Source organism: Lepidochelys olivacea (assembly GCF_965140295.1).
Source record: "Lepidochelys olivacea isolate rLepOli2 genome assembly, chromosome: 1".
NCBI lineage: Eukaryota > Metazoa > Chordata > Testudines > Cheloniidae > Lepidochelys > Lepidochelys olivacea.
Genome location: NC_140411.1, coordinates 141,740,879 through 141,760,916, shown reverse-complemented (window position 1 = coordinate 141,760,916; position 20,038 = coordinate 141,740,879). Strand labels below are relative to the sequence as shown.

The 20,038-nt window shown below is 42.0% G+C and overlaps 1 protein-coding gene across 4 annotated transcripts in view; it reads left to right on the top strand.

Moving 5' to 3' along the window:
* The window catches only part of MAP3K15 (mitogen-activated protein kinase kinase kinase 15), a 135,764-nt gene that overhangs the window by 46,981 nt on the left and 68,745 nt on the right, over nt 1–20,038 (top strand). For all 4 annotated transcript variants that reach the window (XM_084618277.1, XM_084618276.1, XM_084618279.1 and 1 more), the window contains 2 exons: nt 11,776–11,969; nt 14,344–14,512. In XM_084618277.1, coding sequence (XP_084474403.1) covers nt 11,776–11,969; nt 14,344–14,512 — 363 coding nt within the window. The remainder of the gene's footprint in view (nt 1–11,775; nt 11,970–14,343; nt 14,513–20,038) is intronic.

The window sequence follows — 20,038 nt, the reverse complement described above, 5'->3', positions numbered from 1 at the left end:
AATTACTCTGTGTGGAGGGACTGAGCAATTATTTTAAAGTTGATGGTATATGTACAAGTTTGCTACTCACTGATGTTATCCTCACCTAGCTCCAAGGACCCATTATTGCAGTTAGCACAGTACAGACACCTAGTAGAAAGCAATCGCTTTCCCTAAGAGTTTACAATGCTAGCTTAAGACAAGTCATGATAGGTTGGTGAAACATACAAATGGGAGGAGGGAGAATGGGATAACCGTAATGTAAGCATATTTTTTCATAGACTAGCTGTGTGCACAATTTGTAGAATTTTTTTTAATAATGGTGATATATAAGCAGATCAGTAGCCGTAGTCTTAAATTGCAGCCTGCCTAACCACTATCAGCCAATAGTATGCTCTAGGCATCACAGTAGAAGTTGGGAAATCAGAGGTCCTATGCACACCAGCGCACATCTCCTCAACTCCAGGAACACCAAAGGGAGGAACAGAGTTGAGAGGAGAGACCCCTCCAGTACTTACTGTAACAGCCAGGGTGTATCTGAGTGGGAGGATGGGTCAGGACTGCTGCACTCCTCTCCTCCTGCCACATTGAGTCCTCTCCCTGAGATCATGAGGTCTTGGAGATAACAGCCAAGTTAGGTGTTAAAACCTCTCTGAGCTATTGGTCCAGGCTTACTGCAGACTTATGGGATCATCAGTGTGTTAGTTATACTCAGGTCTTGTTTTCAAGCTTCCCTCACCCCCACCTCCCCTGCTAGAAGGGCTAGAAACTTCTTAGTTTATTTTTCAACAAAAGCTGAGATTCTGATATAAGTACATGACTTCAGGAGCTAATGCCCTGAAGCATGGGCCTAATGTTCCTATGCTTTGCCCAGTGCTGAATAGAAGTGAGTACGAAGGAGGTAAAGTCATGGTCTTGCACGTGTTTTATGGAGCAGTGATTTACACCTAAGTAGGGTCCTATCAAATTTACGCCATGAAAAACGCATCACAGACAATGACATTTGGTCTCCCCCAGTGAAATCTGGTCTTGTGTGTGTTTTTACCATATGCTATACAGATTTCATAGGGGAAACCAGTTTCTCTCAAATTGGGGGTCCTGACCCAAAAAGGAGTTGCATGGGGTTCAAGGTGTTGCCACCTTTACTTCTGTGCTGCCTTCAGAGCTGGGCAGCCGGAGAGTGGCAGCTGTTGGCCGGGTGCCCAGCTCTGAAGGCAGTGTCCTGCCAGCAGCAGTGAAGAAGTAAGGGTGACAATACCATCCCCTGCCACCCTTACTTCTGTGCTGCTGCCATCAGAGCTGGGCGGCCGGAGCGTGGCGGCTGCTGACTGAGGGCCCAGCTCTGCAAGCAGCAGCACAGAAGTAAGGGTGGCAATAACCTACCAAAAAGAACAGGAGTCCTTGTGGCACCTTAGAGACTAACAAATTTATTAGAGCCTAAGCTTTCGTGAGCTACAGCTCACTTCATTGGATGCATAGAATGGAACATATAGTAAGATATATATACACACACACACACACACACACACACACAGATAAGTTGGAAGTTACCATACAAACTGTAAGAGGCTAATTAATTAAGATGAGCTATTATCAGCAGGAGAAAAAAAAAGCTTTTGTAGTGATAATCAAGATGGCCCATTTAGATAGTTGACAAGAAGGAGTGAGGTTACTTAACATGGGGAAATAGATTCAATATGTGTAATGACCCAGCCACTCCCAGTCTCTATTCAAACCCAAGTTAATGGTATCTAGTTTGCTGGAGAGGTTTTAGGTAGGGGCTGAAGGTGACAGCTAGTGGCGTTCTATTATTTTCTTTGTTGGGCTGTCCTGTAGTAGGTGACTTCTGGGTACTCTTCTGGCTCTGTCAATCTGTTTTTTCACTTCAGCAGGTGGGTATTGTAGTTTTAAGAATGCATGATAGAGATCTTGTAGGTGTTTGTCTCTGTCTGAGGGATTGGAGCAAATGCGGTTGTATCTTGGAGCTTGGCTGTAGACAATGGATTGTGTGGTGTGTCCTGGATGGAAGCTGGAGGCATGTCGGTAAGGATAGTGGTCAGTAGGTTTCTGGTATAGGGTGGTGGTTATGTGACCATAGCTTATTAGTACAGTAGTGTCCAGGAAATGGACCGCTTGTGTCACCTTCAGCCCCCAACTAAAACCTCTCTAGCGCATCATCAAAGATCTACAACCTATCCTGAAAAATGATCCCTCCCTCTCACAGATCTTGGGAGACAGACCAGTCCTCGCTTACAGACAGCTCCCCAACCTGAAGCAAATACTCTCTAGTAACAATACAACAAAAACACTAGCCCAGGAACCTATCCTTGCAACAAAGCCCAATGCCAACTCTGTCCACATATTTATTCAAGTGACACCATCATAGGACCTAATCACATTAGCCATGCCGTCAGGGGCTTGTTCACCTGCACATCTACCAATCTGATATATGCCATCATGTGCCAGTAATGCCCCTCTGCCATGTACATTGGTCAAACCGGACCGTCTGTACGCAAAAGAATAAATGGACACAAATCCGACATCAGGAATCATAACATTCAAAAATCGGTAGGAGAACACTTCAACCTCTCTGGCCACTCAGTAAAAGACTTAAGGGTGGCAATTTTGCAACAGAAAAGCTTCAAAAACAGACTCCAACGAGAAACTGCTGAGCTTGAATTCATATGCAAACTAGATACCATTAACTTGGGTTTGAATAGAGACCGGGAGTGGCTGGGTCATTACACATATTGAATCTATTTCCCCATGTTAAGTAACCTCACTCCTTCTTGTCAACTGTCTAAATGGGCCATCTTGATTATCGCTACAAAAGTTTTTTTTTTCTCCTGCTGATAATAGTGCATCTTAATTAATTAGCCTCTTTGTATGGCAACTTCCACCTTCTCTCTCTGTGTGTATATATATATATCTTCTTACTATATGTTCCATTCTATGGATCCGATGAAGCCCACGAAAGCTTATGCTCTAATAAATTTGTTAACCTCTAAGGTGCCACAAGTACGCCTATTCTTTTTGCGGATACAGACTAACACGGCTGCTACTCTGAAATCTAATACCCTACCATGCCATCCTCACTTCTGCGCTGCTGCTGGCAGCGGCTCTGCCTTCAGAGCTGGGCTCCTGGCCAGCAGGTGCCGCTTTCCAGCTGCCCAGCTCTGAAGGTAGTGCCGCCGCCAACAGCAGTAAGGGTAGCAGTACCACAACCTCCCTTCCAATAACCTTGCAACTCCCCCACAACTCCTTTTTGGGTCAGGATCCCGACAATTACAACACCATGAAATTTCAGATTTTAATAGCTGAAATCATGAAATTTACTATTTTAAAAATCCTATGACCATGAAATTGACCAAAATGGACCGTGAATTAGTGGAATTTGGACCATGAATTTGGAAATAGAGCCCTACACGTAAGGGATAACATGGAAGAAGGGATGAAGCTGCTTGTTGGAGAAACAGACAAGCAGATGATGGCTGAGACTTTCATCATTGGCAGAGCAAAGAGGAAGGCTGATAAGATAATAGAGAGGGATAGGTAGGATGGAGCTGAACTGTGAAAGACCTTGAAGGCAATCTTGTATTTGTTGCAATGGATAATGAGGGGAGGGACCAAAAAAGACCTGGAAGATTGTCTTAGGAATAACATTTTGAACAGACTCTTCAAACTCTGCAAGCTTTTCATCTGAAAAGAAACCGAGAACTGAATCTTTCATTGAGTTTGAAATGACCTGTCACTCTCTTCGATATCAGGCTATACGTTTAATGTTAGCGGTGTTTTAGAGGAAGTCTTTTTACACCAATCTTATTTGCAGTTTATCTATGGATATCTTAAAAGATGTTTAACTTCCAGTAATAGATATCTTCTTCCCCTTTGACTCCAAAAACTGTAAATAAAATGGTTCTTTATTACCATCTCTTTTGATCACTGATTCCTGCAAGGTGCTGTTCTGGTGCATGGCCTAAATTGATGAGGCAGCTAGTTCATGCTGTACTTGGAAAAGATTGAAAGTGTTGCTTGTTGGATGGGGGAAGGCTTTTGAAAGATCTTGTTTATTTAGAAATTGCCGTATTTGTTGATGACTGTGGATTGATAGGCCCTTTATATGGGAACTCTTTTTTTGTTTTTTTTTTACTGGGAGCTGAACATGGAAACCCGTGTTTCACTGATGATGGTCAGATATAGCTCTCTCCCACCTGCCTCCCTGCAAAATCTTTTGAAATTGTGACCTTTTCTTCTAGAGATAGAGATTACAGTGGCAAAGTCTGTCTTTATCTGTAAAGACAATTTTTTAAATTTCAGTAATTTATTTGGTATGGTATGAAAGGTGCTCTATTGAGGGCTACCTTTGAAAACCACTTATAGTTTGTAACTCTGGCAGAATGCAGTAGCATAGATTCATGGAGTCCTGTAATATGCACTGGATGTCTGTTAACCAGTGAACGAGCTTCAAATACTTTTGTTTGATTCTGAAATCCTTATATAATAGAGGACTAGTTCACTGGGGAGGGAAGGGGGCATGTTTTCATCTTGATTCCTTTATGTCAATAGAGATTAGTTGGTTTGGAATTACTGACTGTCCCAAGGCACATATTTGAGAATATGGGAGGGAGAGTCAATGTTGTTGAGGTCATGTAGCTTTGGAAAGGTCTTAATCCTTAACCTAGTGAAGACAAGGCCGGCAACTATGACTTTAACAGTAGTGAGCCGCTACTATTAAACCCAGGTTCCCTGTAGACTTTAACTTGTTTGCTAACTGATGTGGTCATAGGTGCTGGAACTCCTGGCTTTGAAGTGGTTTCCATCATGTACAGGGTTTACAGTTTGGTTCAGTGGCTCTCAGCACCCCCACTATACACATTGTTCCAACACCGCTGCAAGTGATGACTGTGGCTGCCTAGTCTCCATTAGGATTTTAATTCTAGTTATCTAACCTGAGCGAGTTAGTAAATAACACACCTTTTTGTTCTTCAGTGAAGATACACCCACATTATGCCAAAATATAGCAATGGCATCCTTCCAGGAAAAGATTGTAAAACTTCTTGTTGTTGTTGTTAAGTGTATTTGGGGGTTCATTTAACTGATTCTGATATCTCCTTCTTGAGCTGAATTGTCTTTGTTTAGATTGTTTTTAGTTATATTCTGGAAGGCCACCCACATACCCCAATTGAAATAAGAAATTTTAATTTCTATCATGTTTTTAAAGTGCTATGAAAAAATTGATGTATAAATACTAAGAATTATTTCTTAAATCAGTATATAAGTGCAAAAAATTATTTCCTTATAGTACATTTACACTATTAACTGAATACAAATTCTGTACTTATTCCTTAATAACTTAAAGTTATTAAAATGTATCATTTCTAACTGCAAATACTTATTTTGCTTGTATTTTAGATTAGAAATATTTCAAACTAATTCCGATAGCTAATAACTTTAGATTATCTAGATGTTGCTATACAGTCTTGTGCAGGCATTAATTTTATTTATCTTGCACAAGCAGAACGATAAGTTTAGCAGGCAGATATTGGTCCTGTTTGAATCACTGTGTAACAGCACTTGCATTTGCTGCACGTGTGGCAAAAAAGTTAGATTCACAAGACTGTTTCCTTTAGACATTTACAATGTACTCTCACTGATGCCAACAGGAGTTCCAGTTGGTGGAACAATCGTAGAATATGGCTCCAGGATCAGGTTGTGTAGCTCTTACACTAGTGAGCACTTACTTATGAATGTCAGTGAAGTGTTCACCTGCATGAATAAAATCTTTATATCATAGGGCTGGAATCATCTAGTTCATGAGCACTTGATTTCTCTCTGTTATTCCTTCTACTTTCTTTATTGAGTGTTTTCTTGAATACCTCTCGTGATAGTACGGGAAGCACTAGTTTTGGTAGTTGAAATTCCTGATTGTTCTAACTGCTAAGAAATTTCTTTCGTAATGTCCAATTTTAGGCCACTACCGTTTATTTTGCAATATATTTAAATACAAATTAGATCTCATAAAAATACTTTGCACAATAAAGCTATTATATAATTTTGTCCCTTGCTCTTCCTAAAACATCTTGCTGCTCTTCACTTCCTCTCTACTAAACAACTTCTGCATTTCACTGACTGGTGAAATGATGATTATATGCTCCATAGAGGGCAATTTCCTGCTCACGTTATAAATGCAAGTAATTCTATTAAAATTCGTAGGACCGCTCCTGTGATGAAAGAGAGAACATTGGCCCCATAGAGGAAAAATTCCCATTTACTTCAATGGGCATTTGATCGGTACTATAGCTTATCAAGTGTCATGGGGTCATTTGCAGTAAAGGGGCTATGTAATGTAAGTCATTCATCATTGCTCTTCTGGTAGCAATAATGAGAGTAATCAGAGTTTAAAACTAAATCTTTCCTGATTGGATGTGTCACCAGTTTAGGTTCCAATCCTGCAACGGACTCCATGCAAGTGGACCCGTGCACTCATGCATCTAGTTACAGGATCAGGATACTGTTTGTCAAGGTGGAATGTTTCCCTTAGGTCATATAAGCATATTACCTGAGTTTGAGTCTGGAATAATATATATTCTATAGAAACAAAATAAAGTCAAACTATTGTAGTTCCTCAAGCTACCACTTTGAATACAATGGCATGTGTGCCCTGGGTGTCACCTGTACTTAATAAAGAAAAGTGTCACTATAACAGAGGTGTCCTGGGTTAATCGCTGCCACCTGCTTACAGCAGGAGCAAGCCTCATCTCTGCCCACCACCCTCCCTCTTGGCAACACAAGTGCTCCAATCCAGGCTCCACAAGCCCACTCTTTCCCAGTGCAGGCTAGCAATGTACACACCCCACTTTACTACACTCGAGTGCACAATTTCTTGTCTTGTGGACACCCACGGTTTACACGGATCTGCTGCCTCCATGGAAGCAGTGCATCTCAGTTCACTGGTTTCTCCTCAGTTCAACACTCTACTTAGGACAAGGTGTCTATACGTGTCTACAGTAAAGCAAATTTAAGTTTGTTTAACAGAGCTTGAGAGAAAGATGCAAAATAAAAGTAAAAGGGTTTGGAAACATAATGTTACAGGTAAAAGAAAAACAAACTGCAATCTATAGCCTATACTTATTAACAAGTTACCTTCCTAGACAGGACAGTATTTCTGATCCAGTGGTCCGTCCTTGCAGCACTTGTCCAGTCCAGAAAGCTGGGTTCCACCTTTCATGAGACACTCCTACTGGCACAGTGCTTCTCCCATAATGAATAACACCTTTGCCCTTTCACAACAGACTGTTGTGTCTGAGCCAAGTGGTCCCCTAACCAGAGACTTTTCTTGGGGGTTCTTTTGTTTTGGTAAACGCTCAGGCCTGCATCTGGTCCAGACAGTAAGTCCAGGGCTTGGGCTGGCTCCATGGGTGTCCCTTGGTCTCATTGTTGATTGAGTCAGGTCTGAGACTCCTCTATCTCAAGTGGCAAGTTTCACTTTCAACCATTTTGGAACACCATAGCCTACATGTTTCATAACTCTAAAATGGTTTCCCATACAAACACATTGCAATAATCATGACATTCAGCTAGTTCTTAGCTCTCAGCAGATACCACACGACCCCCTTCAGTGAAATATTGAGAAGATGGTCAGACACAGGGGTAATATACCTGCCTGGGCATGTCTGTGTCACGCTTACCCGGTAGCTGCAACTGAGTTTGGGTATGTAGCAGAGCACTGCAGGGCTGTGCTGACAAAGTCACTTGGAGACCCTGGGGCTCAGTAATCACTGGTGTTGTTTATTTGCAGGTTGTGCTCCCACCATCATTTCACCATATACAGCTTGGGTTCTAGTGTCTTCACCCAGGCAGGAAGAGCTATCACACTACTTCTACTCCCTTGCTCTTCCTGCCCAGCCTTTTGTGTAGCCCCAGGCTAATTGGCTAGGCAGCTGTCTCCCACTCACCAATTAGCTGCAGGTTTTCTCTAGCCAGCTCCCATTTACTTCCCTTAATGGGAGCTGGCATGACAGAGCGTGAGTCAGCAGTTCTTCCCTTTGGGAGACTGTGACCAGTGACCAGGCAGCTTCTTAAATGAAAGTATTGTTTAATTTTAACAGTAGGAACAAAGCATTTAGAGGCCAAGATTTTAAAACAAAAAACAGTCTATACACATGTCTATCTTTCTAACCCCAGATGGTAGCCTAGGTAGGCCTAACTTTTCAGACCCCCCAATGGGTATGTCTGTCTGTTGCTCACAAACACCTATTCCTTCTCTTGAGAGAGAGAGAGACCTTTAAAACCCTGCTATACTCCTTTGTTCTTCTGTATTCTTGAGGTTTGGCCCTTCTGGTCAAAACTACTTTTGCAGGCTAGCTGGGCAAGAGGTAAACTCTTCAAGGCTAAAAGTTTGGACATTGTCACTTAACAACCCTCAAGAGTTTGCTGAGGAATGGCTTATCTTCAGCCATTCTTTTCACATTCTGCTTTTTTTCTTACAGCCTCCTGTTAAACTAAACCAGTATATTCATATAGTAAACATTGTGATAACCAGATCAACATATATTATTCCTAAATTATTAGAGAGCAGCTCCAATTCTGTCATCATAATCTAAGCCAATCACAAAATTTTGGGGAGCCTGGCTGACAATTTATTAACACTTGGGGTTGGCAATAGTACATAAGTTGCTTAAGAGGTCATCCGCTGCTTATTTCTCACCTAGAATATCAGTAATTTCTTTGTGACATTACAATAATTTTCCACAGTGGCTAATTTTGATAAGTCAGAGAGTTTTCTTTAGGTGAGGAATAGGCAACTAGAGCAGAGACTTCCTAAAGAATAAAGATGTTATTTTCAGACGCCTGTGGGTCATAATGAAAACAATAAAAAGGAAGTAGATAAACAGAATTGTTCCTAAGTAGTGAAGATTCGATGGAATCTTTTAGATATTTCAGTCCACATATTGTACTGTGTGGGGTGTTTGGATTTTATTTATTGCGTGCATATGTTAAACAGGAAAGAGAAGAGTCGGGAAACTGTTGATCATTAGTCATGAGATAGCACAGAAATACTAGGCTTTGATGGGCATCCCTTAAATATTCAAGGTTACTTCTGCCAGGAGGTAGCCTGCCTGTTTTTTTATAACACTGATGGCTTACGCTGGCAGCTGAATGAACTGATAATGTGGCTGTGTATCACAAACTTATGGGGCTAAATTTTCAGCTCAAGTCCCACTGCTTGTACCTCTAGAACTCTTCACATAAGGTAATGTGTTTAAATACAGGTAGGCCTTAATTTCCGCATAAAAATATGTGCTTCTGCATTGTGGATGAAAATTTGTGGAAACTTATGTGGGGTACAAACATCCAAGAGGAGGCAGGGAATGTGAATAAAATGGTTAAATGTTGTCCAAACAGGTGTGTTGCACTATTCCACATAGGTAACTTTTTGAGAAACATCTCTGAAGGTTAGTTGTGAAATTTAAAGTTTTCCTTCTCCCAGCAAATAACTACAGTTTTCATTACTATTACAAATTGTAGTCATAAGAAAATTATATGAACTATCAAAGCTGATCTTAATCTTCTCCCCCAGAACTAACAGCTCATGGATTGTTAGTTTTAAATTTCAAACATTCATACACAAGGAGTATTATTGACCTACAGTGTTTGTCTTTATAGGTTTGAGGGGTGGGAGCAGACTTGCTTTCTCACAAGGTCACAGTGTTCCAGGCCAAAGACTACCTTAAAAATAATAGAAAAAAAACAAAACTAATTTTTTGCAAAATGTGCACTGAGCAACTTGACATGCTGCGTGCATGAGTTGAGCTTGATTTATTTAGCTAGTTTTGGGGAGGCAGGTGGTAGAAAATAAAGACAGCAGTGCGACCGATGATCACAGTGTTAGAAATGTGAATACTGTATTGTGTGATGACATTTAGTTCAAGTACAGTCAATAGGAATGTGGTATTGTTTTTATGAGAAATGATGGATCTTTTATAGTTCTGAATCATAATGAACTCAAATAGAGGGGCAAACAGGTCACTGTGCCTCAGTTACTTCCTCTTTCTCTGCCTTTGGGGTAACCACATGCCTGAAATTAGGGTTCCAAATGAAAAATCTCCCCTTCTAGTGACTGGTTTATTGGTATACAACAAAATATGTTCAGCTCTCCACTCTTGTATCAGGGCTTCTTAGTCTTTCCTTTCCAGGCCTGTGCTAGTCTCCCCTCTTTCACAGAAGATGCCAGTCTACTGCAGGCGGCTGTCTTTCTGCAAGTCCGTGGAGCAGTCCACACAAAGTCTTTCCCAGTCTATGGCACCTCTCAGACTCAGCTGAGAGCACTGCTTTATATAGCCCTGCCTGGCAGCCACATGCCTCTTTCTAAGTGCATCTGCACTGATTGCAAACAGCTAAGGCCCTTCCGTGGGGTGGGCTGGGAAGGCAGCATAAGGGTTAACCCTATTCCTTGCTGGACCGGGGGATGAGATCTGCGCACCTGGTCACAAAGGACAACAGTTTTCCTAATTTGTTTCTCTTCAGGTCTAGTGCCTGATTCCTTCACCCTTAGTAATGTGTATATTCCTCCCATACGTGAGGAGTCTCACTGAAGTTCATTTTGCCAACACTTGTTGTTTTCTGCAAGTCTCACAATATTTCATCGGGTTTTTAAAGCCACAGCTCCTGGAGTCATGAATCTCAGCTCCCCTGCCCCCTTTTTTTTTTAAAGTAAGTTTTTTCAGCCCTCATGGTTTTAGGGGATAAATAGGTTGCAAATAGGAACCCTGAAGTCTCAAAAACCAGAAAGCAAACAGAATGTTTGATTATTATTTAAAACCTCCTGATTTTGGGGAGCCTGAGTCATAATTTTTGAATGCTTGGGGTTGGCGATACTGAGCTGGGCCTCTTGTTCTGGAATGCAGTAAGGTGTCTGGATCTTAAAATATTAAGTATGACCCTCTTGTCGTTGTTACTTCCATCTCTCTCTCTCCTCTCCTCTCCCCTCCCCTCCCCTCCTCTACAGAGAGCCTTCTACCTGCTTCCTCCAACAGGAGCTAATCCTTTATCCTTCTTTGACTACAGGGACTGCTTCCCAGCAACTGCTACCTTCTGTAGTTCATTCTCAGTATGGGTCAGATCAAAAATCTGCTGAAGTGTTACATATATATAAATGTATATATATATTTATATTAACATTATATATATATATGAAGTGTCTTTTCAGTTATAAGGATGCTACTGCCAGTCCCCTCTTATTATGTTGTCATTGGACTGATCTACTGAATAACAGTGACAATATTGTGACAGCTGTCACGCTATACAATTTGTCTTACCCATATTCAGAATATTTAATTAAAAATTTCAGTTAAATAAAAATAAGGTAATTTAAAAAATGTGTTTTGTTATTTAAATTCTAAAGCTCTGGTGACACCACCATGACATCCTGAGGGTTGCTTCTTTTTAAACAAAAATGTATAGTGTACAGTAAACTTGGGTGTTTTAAAAAAAACCTGGATTTCCAATTAAGCATATATTTACATAAAGACTTAAGTCTTCCCTCAAGAAAGCAACTCCTACTGAAGTCAATAAGAGCTGTGGTCCTTGGCATGTCTGAAAGTCAGGCCCAAAGTGTCTCAAGCTGAGCATCCAAAAAGTGGAGGCATGCAAATTTAGTGAACACTTGTGCAAACTTAGCTGCCCATTATTTGCTCTTAAGGAATTAATCAAAAGATTCAGAATGAGATCACTCCATCCAGTTTGACTGTGCAGTGCTTCTATTTGCTATCTGAATGTGTTTGCTTTTCCTTCTAGGCTTCCAGTGGGAATTACTATTTTATTCCATACATTGTAACACCTGGTGCTGATTATTTTTGCTGTGAAAGTGATGCCCTGCGGAGAGCCTCTGAGTACATGCAGCCTAACTGGGACAACATCCTGGGTCCTCTCTGTGTTCCACTGATGGACAGGTTTATCTGTCTTCTGAAGGACATTCACATTACGTCATGGTAATCTTGCCACGTTTACACTTCCTGCCCATGGATATTTTTTCCTATGCTGCAAGGGGTTTCAGAATCCCCACCAAGGTTCAGTGTTCAACATGTTTAACCCTGTGTTAAAAGAAATACCTTAATGTAATCTAAACTATATTGCTGTCATGCAGCTGTTGTAGTAAACTAACCATCTTATGTCAGCAGCGGATTGCATTTACTATCCAAAATACCAGTCAGCAGAATCAGAACTGCGGACACAGCCCCTGGAAAAGAGAGGGTATAGAGAAGAAAACATAAAATATAGTGCATAGTGGTGTAATGAGAGAGACATACCTCAGCTTCTTTGTAAGTCTTGAAGCCAAAGACCATCTTTTCTTAGCACCAACTAAGTGTGTGCATACAATATGGTATTAACTGTGGTCACACAGACTAGTGTCTGAGTGGAACCTTTTTAACAGTTGAATTGCATAGTAATTGTAGAATGTTGCTCTGGGCCTCAGCTGTCCCTTGGTGACTCCTGTTTACAGACCCATCTTGATACCCCTTTGTTTACTAGGCACTGCCCATTGTACCTCTTCTGCACTTTTCACATTCCCTTCCTCGGTCAAAATGTTGTATAATTTCTGTTGCTATAGTGACAAGAAAGCTCCCGGCTTATGGCATAGATTCCATGCGCTGGGTAAACTACATGATCATTATCACTTTTCAACTGTGCTTGTTGTCCGGTCGTAGCACAATCAGAGGCAAACTCAATTTGGATCCAAACTCAGCATCATTTGAAACTGTGCAATGTGCAATGATCAGTAACTATCCTATGCTGCTGCTATTGTTATTTATTATTTGAATTACTGTAGCAGCTAGGAGCCGTAATCATGGTCCAGGACCCCATTATGCAAGGCTGTGAAGGAACAAACAGAACAAAAAGATGGTCTCTGCCCAGCAGTCAATTTTAGTGTTGCTGAACTTCAGCCATACTGTTGAACAGAGTTGCCTTCATTCAGTGTTATCAGTGGAGCTCAGGTTTAACTTGGTGCATTTTTGTTTGTGACAGCTGCTACACTTAGTTCCTACAGTGCCCTAGAACTTGTGATGTATTTTTGTATTAATTTTAAAGTAACTGATTGTAAAATTATTCTTTTGCTCCTCTATTTCTGACCCTGCCATTTACAAGCATATTAATATGAAGAGGGAAGGTAAAGATGAGGGGTAATGTGATGCAGTCAATAAAGCTTTTGCTTATGTGGTGCCTTTTATACAACCTCTCTCCTAAAAAGCTTTAAAGAGTTAATTGTACAGTTGTAGAGTTAGTAAGAGTGGTGGTAGATAGATGTGAAGATATACAGTAGAGACAAGAGACAAAAGATAAGTTTTAATGAGATACATAGGTGCCTAAGTCACTTTTGAAGATGGGACTCAGGCTTCTAAGTCACTTAGGTGACTTAGGGTACAATTTTTAAATCACCTATGTCCGCTCTTATTAATGCAAGAAGAACTGATTAACATAAACCTGGAAACAGTGCATGAGAACTAGGAGAGATAGTGTGCAACAAATTAGACATGAGTTTGCAGTGACAGTAAAATAAATAAAATAAAAAGCCTTCCATTGGCCATTTCTTCAGACCCTCACTGCATTATCTCATGAGAATACCTTGCAAGTGATGTATTCTATGGCTATTAGTATCACCATATTAGTGGATATTAAGAGAAAGCTGAATTTCCTCTTCTATATTTAGGATTTAGGATCTGAGCACTTGTAACTCCTCTTGGACAAGAAAAGCAGTTATATGTGCTCAGTACCTGTCAGGATCTGGATATTAATTAATAAGCCCTGGGCTTAGTAATTGCTCGCTACAAGTTTTAAATAGACTGCATTTATTTTTTTTAACATTCCTACACTGCAATATAAACTGATTTTTAGTGAAAAAATACATGACTGTTGTTACTGTGGCTTTTGCATGCCTCCTGTGTAATAGTATGTATTATGTTTTGTGAACTACAGCTAGTCAGATAATGGATGGCTCTGGTTGGTTTATTTAATAAGAGCTGCTCGTCTCCATTAGATATAAAGATGAGGGATTTTATTTTAAATTACTGTAGTCTCTTTGTTTAGCATGCCACTTTCTGCTTTCTTCAGGATAAATGTGTAGATTAATTTGTTTATTTTGGGCACCGTTCCTCTACTTTACTAGGCCTGTTAAATAATAATTTAAAAAAATTAGAACTTGTAATTTAATAATGCTCATATAAAATATTTCTTAAAAGTGTAAACTGAAAGGAATAGTTAACTTAAACCTCATTTGTATAAAGAAATATTAGTGCTGTTTTAATGTTGTAACCAAACCTCCATTTAGAAAATTCTAACACTTTATCTCCATTTTTATTTCTTTAGCGCACATTGTAAGGAAACGCTGTTGAATGATATTAGAAAAGCTAGAGACAAGTATCAAGGAGATGAACTAGCAAAGGAGCTGGCCAGGATTAAGCTCCGTCTGGATAATACCGAAGTCCTGACTTCTGACATTGTTATAAACCTGCTTCTTTCTTATCGAGATATCCAGGTATATTATTGACTTGAAAGTAAGGAAGATACTCTTTTCAAGTGGGTTTTACCCTTGTTTATTGTTCTTGTTTATTGCCTGTTTGTTTGATATTTTCTTGAATTTGGACCACTGTATTATTTTAGTTTCAAGCTAAATCAGGTTGTATTGTGGTTTTAAAGTAAATTATTTTTTTCTTTTTCATCTATGAAAAAAAGTATATTTGTTTTTTAATTTTTAAATCCAACCTTTAAGCCTGTAGAAACTAAGAAAAAGAATTTGTTGTGATTTCAACATTTGTTAAAAGAGCCCAGGTTTACGATGTTTCAGAATTGGTATAAAAAGCAATGTTGTGTTTGTTTTAAAAACCTTCCCTCCACCCCGAAAAAACAACCTTTTGGATTTTTAAAAAAACTCTGGTTTTGGTAGAACAGGGCCTCACTTATAATACTTATGAACTGTCCATCTTTGTGAGTGACATTCCTCTGATGACTTATTTTCACCAATCCTATCGAAATATAGTATTTGTTCTTCTGATAATTAGCACTTTTGTTTCTTGTGTTCCTCCCTCAGGGTACATCTACTTGGCAAATGAAGATGTGATTGCAGTATGAATTGGCATACCCACTCTATCTTTAATCTAGCTGGCATGGGTACAGTGGTAGCGAGGAACTGGTGGCACAGGCGTTGGTGCCCCAGTAGAAGCCTGCTGGGTTGCTGACCCATGTCGGGGTCTGTGACCCCATGATTGTTACCCGCACTACCGACATTAAAGTTAGCACAGTTAGGCCTACCCACGCTGCAATAACACTTTCATTTTTAGTGTAGATGTACCTAAACTGGGTATTTGTCAATCATTAGCAGGTCAAGAGAGAGATCATCATATTGTCTTGTCTTATCCAGCTCTCCATTGTAAGTTCCCTTTCATCCCACCCCAATTTATCTATCTGTTTGATTGCCAGTGATGAACTTCCCACTAGCTGGTTACCTTCTGATGTTCCTTCTTATTCCTTTGAGGGCTCTCTTCATTAGGAAGTTTAATCATATTTAAACACAATTTATTAATATTTATAATCATATTTAAACACAAGTCAAGCTGGGTAAGAGGATGATGACCCCATGGGAGCTGGTCAGTATATACCTGAACATGTCATGGTCAGTACATGTCAACAAGATGAGGCTATGCCCTGCTGAGACAAGGGTTTCTTCTTTGAGTAGTGTCCCTATGGGTACTCCACTGTAGATGCGTCCCTACACTGCTGACTGGAAAACTTTGGTGGAAATGTCCGTTGGGCCCGCATATGCGTTCTCTCCTTGTGCTGCGCCACAAGGCTAGTCAGCATGCACGGGCTAACCCCCCTCACTTCCTTCTCAACCACCACTGGCTAGAGACGGAGCTATTAGCAGTCTGTTAATGACTATTATTTCGACCTTTGTAGCCTAAAGCTTAGTTTTTGGTAGTAGTTATTCTAGTGTCTTTTATTTTCTCCAAATAGATCTATAGATAGATTTTTATTTGTTTTTTTTTCTTCCTGTCCTTTCTCATTGGGGGGCCCTTCCCCCCCCAAACAGGGTATGCCCAGTTCCCTGGGCTTCAAGAAGCGCCTCTCATGCAACGAGGCTATCCCCATCGCAAACATGTACTCACGGTGTGTTTGTTGCCTCGGGGAAGGACACATCCCTCAAAAGTGTGCTCTCTGCCAGCAGCTTAGACCTTGGTCCCGCAAGGACAGAGAGCTGAGGCTGAAGATTATATTCATGGAGGAGGCCCTTAGACCTTCTCTGGACCCATGCCAAGAGTCACCAGGCAGACATGAGTCTTCCCCACAGCCCTCAACATCCAAGCGCTATGAGGTGAAGAAATTAGCTGCTGATCCCTCTCATATATTAAAAAAGAGAGCAGGAAGTCCCCGCAGTGAGCCATGAGCTAGCCCTAAATGATCCCTGGCATGTTTGGTATCCTCGGTACCATTGGCACCGAGGTAGATCAAACCTGGTACTCATGGCTCAACAAAGTCTACAGCGGCAGGTACTGTTGACATGCCTATAGACCCAGTGGGCACAGGCACCGAGTCAACAGCACTGAGGGAGAAGGAGGAGCAAGCACTCGAAGGTGCTACCAGTACGCAATGCCTCATCGGTACCGATGCCCCATCCGGCACCTGAACATCCAGTGTGGGCAAGAATTTCATTCTTCCTGGCACCATCAGTGGCACCGAGCTGGTTGTCCCCATTGAGTGACCAGCATATATGGATATGTTGAAGTCTCCTCTCCTCAGTACCAGGACTTCCACACTGAGTCTTTGACCGGCACAGGAGTCTTCCCCAGTGCCCTGCCATGCTCCCCTGCTCTCTAGTGAGGACTTGGATAGAGAACCAAAGGAGGGGGTATCTCAGTACTCCTCCCAGGCTCCCTAGGGTGCCTGATACCAACAGTGCCCCCAGGCATATCCTCATATGACCCCACCTCCGTCATCCTGGTATGGGCATCCCTGGGTACCACCACTGGGCTCTATACCACCATTGCCCCAATGGTGACACTGAGACCTCTGGGCTGCATACCGCCCCCATACCTCTCAGGCTTCTAGTCCCACCTGAGAACCTCGGAGAGGTGCTCCCCCGGCCATGGTATCCAGGGCTTCAGAACCTCCAGGAGAAAACCTACAGGAGTGTGAGGGTGATGTCGAGGAAGAGGCGGCCTCAAAGGCCATATCCTCCTCCTCCTCAGATAAGGCTGTCATGCCTCCCCCACTGTCCCTGGCAGATGACTTTTGCCTCTTCCAGGATCTCACAAAAGAGTGCCAGATTCTCTCCAGATACCGCTGGAACAAGTCAAGGACACACACCACAACCTTATTGACATCCTCCATTCATCTTCCTCCTCAAAAGTTGCCCTCCCTATTAATGAGACTCTCCTTGACCCTGTGAAAACCGTATGGCAGACCCCAGCATCGGTTGCACTGACCTGCAAGCTGGCAGACAAAAAGTATTATGTCCCAGCAACAGTGACAGAATTCCTCTTCTCTCACCTAACTCCATCGTGGTGGGTGCTTTAAATTCTCATGGCCATTAACACCAGATGAGATCCACTTCCTATGGTAGGGACTGGCCCTTTTTGGGAGGAAGGTGTACTCCTCACCTATGCTTCAGTTTTGAATTGCCAATTACCAAGCCCTCATGGCAAAATATGATTATGTAAACTATTCAGAACTGAATGATTTTATTGAACAGATGCCTATGTTGCATTGTGACCAATTTAAGGCCACAATTCAGGAGGGTCTGCTAGTAGCAAAGACAATGCTACAATCTGCCCTCGCTGTGGCCAGCTCCATCTTCATTGTGGTAGTGATGCAGTGTACCTCTTGGCTCCATCTGTTGGGCTTCCTGAAGGAGGTACAGTCAACCGTTGAAGTTCTTCCCCTTGAGGGCGCTAAGCTCTTTGCGGAAAAGACCGATGCCTCTCTTCACACCTTGAAGGATTCTCAGGCCACTCTCCATTTGCTAAGCATCTACACACCAGGACAGAAAAGAAAATTTAGTCTGCAGCCCATCACAAGCCATGCACTTTCCAATACCCAGCTCAAAGTTACTATGAGACCCAGAGAAAAAAAATAAATTTTCAAGACATAAACAATCTGACCCACAATCTTTCTTATCCCAGCCATCCACATCCAAACATCCATTTTGAGGTGTTGGACAAGGTGCCATTAGACCGCTCCCCACAACTGCTACAACCGGCCACCACTACCCACCCATTGGCCACCCACTTTCAGTGTTCTGCGGCACCTGGGAGTGCATAATATTGGATTAATGGGTACTTTATCCATTTTGCTTTCCTGCCCCCTTCACAATACCCTTCCCCATACTCCTTCAGGGACGCTTCTCACAAGCGTTTGCTACGACAAGAGTTAGATCATCTCCTCCAGTTAGGAACCATAGAACCAGTACCTCAACATCTTTGAGGCAAAGGGTTCTACTCTTACTTCATAATACCCAAGTGGAAGGGAGGTTGGAGACCAATACTAGACCTCAGAGCTCTCAACAAGTTTGTCAAGGCTCAAAAATTCAAGATGGTCACTTGAGCACCTGTAATTTCAGTGTTGGAACAGGGAGACTGTTTTTCAGCCCTTGGCCTTCAGGACACCTACTTTCATATCTCGCTCCTACCGACTCTCAGATGATTTCTGAGAGTCATTCTGGGACAAGAGCACTACCACTACATGGTACTCCCATTCAGGCTATCATCAGCCCCAAGAGTATTTTCCAAGGTTCTCTCAGTGGTGGCCGCCCAGTTACACTCCCAAGGGGTCATGATTTACTCTTTTCTGGACAGGATGAGGGCCTTCAGAGACTCCCCCAGGCTTTTCCTCTCTCTTGCGGAAAGATCCAAGGGCTCAGCAATATCAGCCCGAAGACTCTCCAAGATGGTCTCATTTGTATCAGACAATGTTACCATGTTCACAATATGACCCCTCTAGATACTGTTCGTACACGCTCCACAAGGTCAATCTCCTCATCCCTCACCTTCTTCAAGAATGTGCTTGTCTCAGAGATCTGCAGAGTGGCGACATGGGTGTCAATCCACTCCTGCACACAACATTATGCGATCACTGGGGACTCTGCCTCCCATGCCATCTTCGGTTCCACAGTGCTGACATCTGTAACTGACCTGACTCTGAAGTCCCAGCCCTCCACTGGGGATACTGCTCTGGAATCACCTACAGTGGAGCACCCATAGGAACACTACTTGAAGAAGAAGTTACCGTATATACTCATTCATAAGCCGAATATTTTTGGTAAAAAAGTGACACATCAAAGAGTGGGATTCTGCTTATAAATGGGTCTACACCAAAATTTGATGATTTTAAACTCTATGGAATCATTGAATTGAATATCTAATACATTGTTGTTTTGTTTACCTGGAGCGTCTGCAGGCATGGAGCCCCTCAGCTCCTTGTGGCCACAGTTTGCCACTCTCATTGGCTGGGAACAGCAAACTGCAGCTACAGGGAGCTGAGGGGCTCCATGCCTGCAGACACTCCAGGTAAACAAAACGTCCCGACCTGCCAGTGGCTTACCCTGACAGGCCGGGAGCCAAAGTTTGCTGACCCATTTATTGATGTCAATTCTGCAGCCTTTTAAAGTTGCAAAGGCTTTGTTTAGTGGACTTGATTGGCTTGAAAGGAATACTAAAAGAGCGGTGCTGCAGATCTGCATGACGTTTCATAGAATCATAGAATATCAAGGTTGGAAGGGACCTTAGGAAGTCATCTGGTCCAACCCCCTGCTCAAAGCAGGATCAATCCCCAATTTTTGCCCCAGATCCCTAAATGGCCCCCTCAAGGATTGAGCTCACAACCCTGGGTTTAGCAGGCCAATGCTCAAACCACTGAGCTATCCCTCCCCCCTACTTGTGTCTCTGTGTGGTTCACATGGCTGCCATCACCAGAATATCTGAATGCTTCTCTAATATTTATTAATAGACCTTGCCTAAAAACATGAAATTTCCTGCTGGTGTCATCGTACATGCACACAAAAAGGGATGGA